Here is a 5,467-nt window from a genome sequence, read left to right as displayed (position 1 = left end):
CTTTCGGAATAGGCTGGTTTGCACTGCAGAGAATTAAGGATGAGCAACTCTCTGACAAATTTTAGCCAGAAGGATATTAGGAAAGCCTCTGTTTTTTGAAAGCCTTTGGACAGGGGGCCTGTAAGGAATGTCCTTCCAGGGTGGGTCACTGAGACCAGCCATTTGCTACATCAGGAAAACATCTTCATGATTTTGTGAGGAGAGTATTTACTTGCGCTGAATTCTGCAGGTGGAGGGCTCAACCCAAACATCAGGAGTAAAGAAGCCTTACTTCCATCTGGAATCTATTCCTGGCCAGCGTCTCTCCCTGACACTGATCACCAAGCTAGTATCATCCTTGTCTGAGAGGGACGATTTGCCATCTCTCGTTACAGCAGCTTCAACACAGCCACTGAGGCTGTAGGTGGGGGCTACGCTGTCCTGTTTTCAGAGGACACCTGCTAAACCTGAATGATGGAGGGGCTGATAATTTTCAAGAAATGGGGTATCCCATTGAAACGGGTGCTCAGCTGAAAACAAAGCGAGCCACAGCATCCTTTTCTTGCTGTAGGGGCTGATGGCTTTCTCTCACCTCGTGCTGGAGCAGGTCTTGCGTCAGGGGCCGGGTGGCTACCTCCTGTACCACCAGGTCATTGTCCTTCTCGTAGACGCTGAAAGACAGAGTCACCGAGCAGAGTCAGGCTCCACAGTGCCTGCTGTGAGAAACGGTGGGGATCAGAGCCCATCCACGGACTTACTGGTAGAGCCGGACATTCGCTTTCTGCAGCTCATCTGCTTTCGTGTCCGGGATGGCATCTCGGAGCTCCCCGTGCCTCTCACCCAGCACCATCTTCATGATCTGCATGAGGTCTGGGGAGTCTTTCTCGTTGTCAATGATGCCGATTTGCGCGCGGCCGCCTCTTTCGCTGTCCCTGATGCTGCGAGCCAGCGCCAGACCCTGCACAAGGATCAGCAGGGGGTAAGTCCCGATCCAGACAACAAATTCAGCGATTCTCAGACCTAGAGCAATGACTGACCACCAATACTCCAAGTCAGGTTACCACAGCTCTCTGAAGCATCTAGTGTCCTCCAAAATTAGCAATTAAAAGAGAGGATGTCTATAACACCTGCTCTAACTCTCAGGAAAATATTACTTATTATAGTCACTCTTGGTGCTTGCTCCCACAGGGCACAGATGTACAGCAGCCACAAGAGGCATTGCCTACGTGTGACAGGACATAAGCAGGTCCAATGGTCTTCTGAGCTGGTCTGGGAGAGGGATGCATGCCTGCTGAGGACAATGAGGCTGGATGCTGCACAGCTGCAGGACCCTGGGTGCCCCGTGGTGACATTTTACATTTAAATGTTTCAAGTATTCAAAAAACATGGATGTTTTCTGTGGAAAAAAAAAAGCAGCGTGAAATGCCAAGCAACTAATTAGGCTGAAATCTCCATATTTCACTGAATTATTTTTTTTCCATGACTCTTACCACAAGAGCTTTGCAAGGGGCTTTGCTCTGTGAGACCTAGGAAATGACCTACTTGATTACCAGGACTGAGATTAGCCATGGCCTGTTCCTCACAGCAGCCTTTCCCTCTACCTCCCTCCTCGTGTCCTGGGGGTGCCTTTGCCTCTTCTTCACCGTCTGTTGTATCTTCTCCTCTAGCCATTGTGTCCTGGAAAAACACCTTCTCTATGAAGCTTCCTCCTGTTCTAGCTCAGGTGCCAGCATGTGAAGAGCAGTCCCAACTGCCTTTTAATATGTATAATGACTGGCTACGAGTTTGGCCACAAACTTTGCTGATAACCCATTGATATATCTCTTTTATTACATCTCTGTATCCCAGTTCCTCTATCAGTAAAATAAGGATAATGATCCCTTTGCAAAGTGCCTTAAGATCTATGGATCTGACCTGTCAACACCTGGGTTATATATTCCTTCCTGTTTCACACTGTCCAAGTTGGAATTCCCTGGGAAGCTGTGAAAAAAAAAGTAATTGAAATTCTACCTATGGGGTAGCTTCTGCAGCTACACCTACTGATGCTGCTGACTTTTCAGTCCCACATCATGCGAACTACAGGGCACAGAGGGATGGAGATGGACCTCCCCAGGAGCTGGATGCAGCTGGAGCTGGAGCTAGTGATGTGCTCACGGCTTTCCATGAAACCAAAGCTGAGGCAGGTCTGAACTGGAGCAAAGCATGTCCCTGGGCCTCTGACACCAGCAGATGGGCGAGTAGATGATTTACCATGAGTTTTTCTACTCATTTGGTGTTGTTTGTTTTACTGAGGTTTTCACTGTGCACACACTGAATGCTGTTTCTCTATTTTTTCCCCCTTCAGGCATGAAAAAATACCGCTAGTAAACCAAGGGTCTTTTTCCTGTACTCACCCTGGATTTCTCAGCAATGCTGCAGTTGGGTCCGTTCCACTGAATCAGCACTTTCCCGAGGTCCAGCAAGAAAACATCGCCCTTATTGAAACTGTCCCAGGAAAGTGCTACCTGTCACAAGGAAATGAAAGCATTCAGCAAACCAGGGGGAACAACAAGAGCTGCAGGAGATGAGGCAGAGCCATTGCAAACTTGCTCCTGGGGACATCAGAACTGGTCTGCAGTGACATGCTCATTTTTCTAGCACTCGGCTATTCACTGAGCCCAGTGGCTTCTCTCAGGATAATACCAAACCCCTGAGCAAGGTCTCAAAAACTATCCTGTATAGGGGTCCTTGAGCAGAGATGAGCCATCTAGCAAGCAAAAACTGTCAAAAATGGGTGTAAGAGGACAGGTAAGAAGAAATGATCCATAAGGAGAGAGGGCTCTTCTTACCTCTGTGGCTGACACATGCTTCTTCCCCTTGACATGAAGAAGACGCTTGATGTTGTACATATTGGTCTCCACGTGCTTGAATCCTGAAGCCACTCCTCCCTTCTTGTAGCTGTTGTGTAGCAGGGAATAGAGAGCCGATTAGAAAATACCTTCCTCTCTATCCTCTGAGAACATCTCAAGGTTCTGGTGCCAAACAAAAAAATTTAGAGCCAATATAATCTCAAAGTCCTAAAAATGGAATGTCAAATGCTGCCTTCCCTCACTGTACTGTTCATGGTCCCTGGTCAAACCATTCATCCTTACAGGGTCCACCTGCCTGTTGTGGGTGTTGTGTTGCTGTTGTGCGTCTTGGGAGAAGGTGTGTGGGTGAACAAGCAGGTCAGGGACGGCAACGGAAACATAACACAACCAAACTGAAAATCCTGTTAACCATGGCAGTGGCACCTCAGAACTGGAACATTCCATAAACATTCAACTAAAAAATGAAACATACCTTGCAGAAAACAGATGTTTTGCTAAAATTTGATTTTGTTCAAAATAGGTGTTCTATTAAATGTAACTTAGATAGGAATTTGTTGTCATAAGCAGAACAAAATACTACCGTAAACAGGAACAGGACACTGTCTTTCTCAGATTAAATCTACCAGTTTTGTTCTTCCATCCTTGAACACACACTTCGCCACAGCTGTCGTTAAGACTCTATTTCCTCACTGTACAATGCCATCCCCCCTTTCCATGCAACTTTGCAAGGAAAACACAATCACATCATGAGAGGACACAGTCCCCCAGGGAAGTCTCAGGGACTTTTTACTAGTTTTTGGGCACGTCTACCCCACGTCCACGTATCCTAAACCATTTTAGAAAGCATCCAATGCTCATACCACAGTAATAATTGACAGTATGTAATTGCCATTTATGGGGAAAAGAGACAATTCCTGAGAGTCTTACAGTTTTTGGCATGTGGGCAATATATGTATTTTATCATAGCTTGGAAGACACTTGCAAATGTGGTCAGGTGTGCGAGTGATTCATGGGACTTTAGACTTGTTTGGCTCAGTTGAACATATCCACAGAAGGATTCTCTGGCGATTAGTCTACCTATCAGGGTGTGGAAAGAGCCTGCTTTAATTCCTCATTCTGCCTCAGACTTCCTGATTGACCTTGAGGATGTGGTTTAGACCAAGATGAACTCTACCTCATGCTGATTTCAGAGGCAGATAGGTTTCCAAATAGACTTCTCAACCCACATGTTTTGGAAGGTCTGAATTTTAGACCTTCATTGTCCCTTACTCATCTTTAAGATGAAGGTAAAAACACTTTTCTGTTTCACAAAAGTCCCGAGCAAACTCAGGAGAGGTTGTAGAGACTCACAACACGCAGGTATCAAACCCAGGCTGGGATATAGGGTATTGACCAAGGATGGGTTTTCATCTGAGTTCTCTTCAGCTAATTAAGAGCAAGGCATGTAGGCTGAAGTCAAAGTCCTCCTGAAGGACAGCTATTGGAGTCACCTTCCAAAGACCCTAAAGTGAGCGAAGACGACAGGATTGGATTCAACACTATCTTTTCGATGGCAGAATTTCAGAGTCAAACTTCCCTTCCACTACAGGAATATTACTCCCACTGTGAGCCAAATCGACACTTGTCTTCAAGGTCTATATTAGTCTGAAGTGCCCTCAATGGGCCTATTAATCTAAAGGGTGTAGAGAAGAAGGAAAATCCAAGGGTGAACAAAAGGGAGGTTAAGACATAATTACAGCAAATATCTGGGAAAACAGCCAGCAGAACAGAACGACATGTGTCCAGTCCCAATGCTCACAAACAGTTTTTTCAAAATGGGAAATTTTTCTTCTTAATTTTGACCAACTTCAGTGCTGATCCATGTTTTCCAGGTATTTGAAATGTTGACGGCTCTGAGATGTAGAGAAACAGAGGAAACCCCAGGGACCATGACCCACCTCGTCGCAGGGTATTTTACACTACTCACATAATGCCGTTGCGGAAATAGCTTTGGAAGGTCTCAGACTCATGGCCCTGTACTTCCCGGTGCTGTACGGGGTTTCCTCCGAGCGCATTGTCCATCTGGGTGACGTACAGGGCCGCGGCACCTTGCTCATCCTGAGATGAATCCTTGCCAATCCAGTAATGCAAATCCACAGCAGTGCCTCGAGAGGTTCTTTTGGACTGGAAGAGGTGGGAAAGATGAGTTAGGATAAAGACACAGCCCATAGGTGTTTCAAATAATATCACTGGCCAGGGAGACTTGGCAAAGCCAAGTGACCATGGAGACATTTCCCAGGGCCTTTCCCACTTCTGCCTTTCTTCTGTGCAAGGGGAGACAGGATGGGGGATTTAGGATGCTTGCTCTGAGCTCAGCCTGGAGCCAGGGACCTGATTTGGGAAAACATTTAGGGATCCTACGCACATATTGCACTGAAGGATGTTTGTCTTATGTGCTTTTATAACTCCTGTCATCAAGGAAAAGTGAGCACATTGCAATTACAAAAACTAAGGCATTTGACCTGTCCTACTTCAGTAGAATTTGATATTAACACATAAAGGATACTCTTCTCATAGTTCACCTTTTAAAATGTAATGTATGCTGTCATTTTTTTGCCTGGAGACACCATAATTTCTTTCCCATGTCACACTACGTAGTA

General features: G+C 45.9%; 1 protein-coding gene across 1 annotated transcript in view; it reads right to left on the bottom strand.

Moving 5' to 3' along the window:
• Positions 1–5,467, bottom strand: part of LOC104511253 (villin-1-like) — a 22,945-nt gene that overhangs the window by 14,294 nt on the left and 3,184 nt on the right. The window contains exons 3-7 of the mRNA XM_010153794.1: positions 4,795–4,991; positions 2,808–2,916; positions 2,373–2,483; positions 738–937; positions 572–650 (exon numbers count right to left, since the gene is read on the bottom strand). Of these exons, the coding sequence (XP_010152096.1) occupies positions 572–650; positions 738–937; positions 2,373–2,483; positions 2,808–2,916; positions 4,795–4,991 (696 nt within the window). The remainder of the gene's footprint in view (positions 1–571; positions 651–737; positions 938–2,372; positions 2,484–2,807; positions 2,917–4,794; positions 4,992–5,467) is intronic.

This window comes from Eurypyga helias, unplaced genomic scaffold (assembly GCF_000690775.1).
Source record: "Eurypyga helias isolate BGI_N326 unplaced genomic scaffold, ASM69077v1 scaffold12520, whole genome shotgun sequence".
In the NCBI taxonomy this organism is placed as follows: Eukaryota; Metazoa; Chordata; class Aves; order Eurypygiformes; family Eurypygidae; genus Eurypyga; species Eurypyga helias.
Note: the sequence above shows the minus strand (reverse complement) of the source record. Positions and strands in the feature narration are given on the sequence as shown.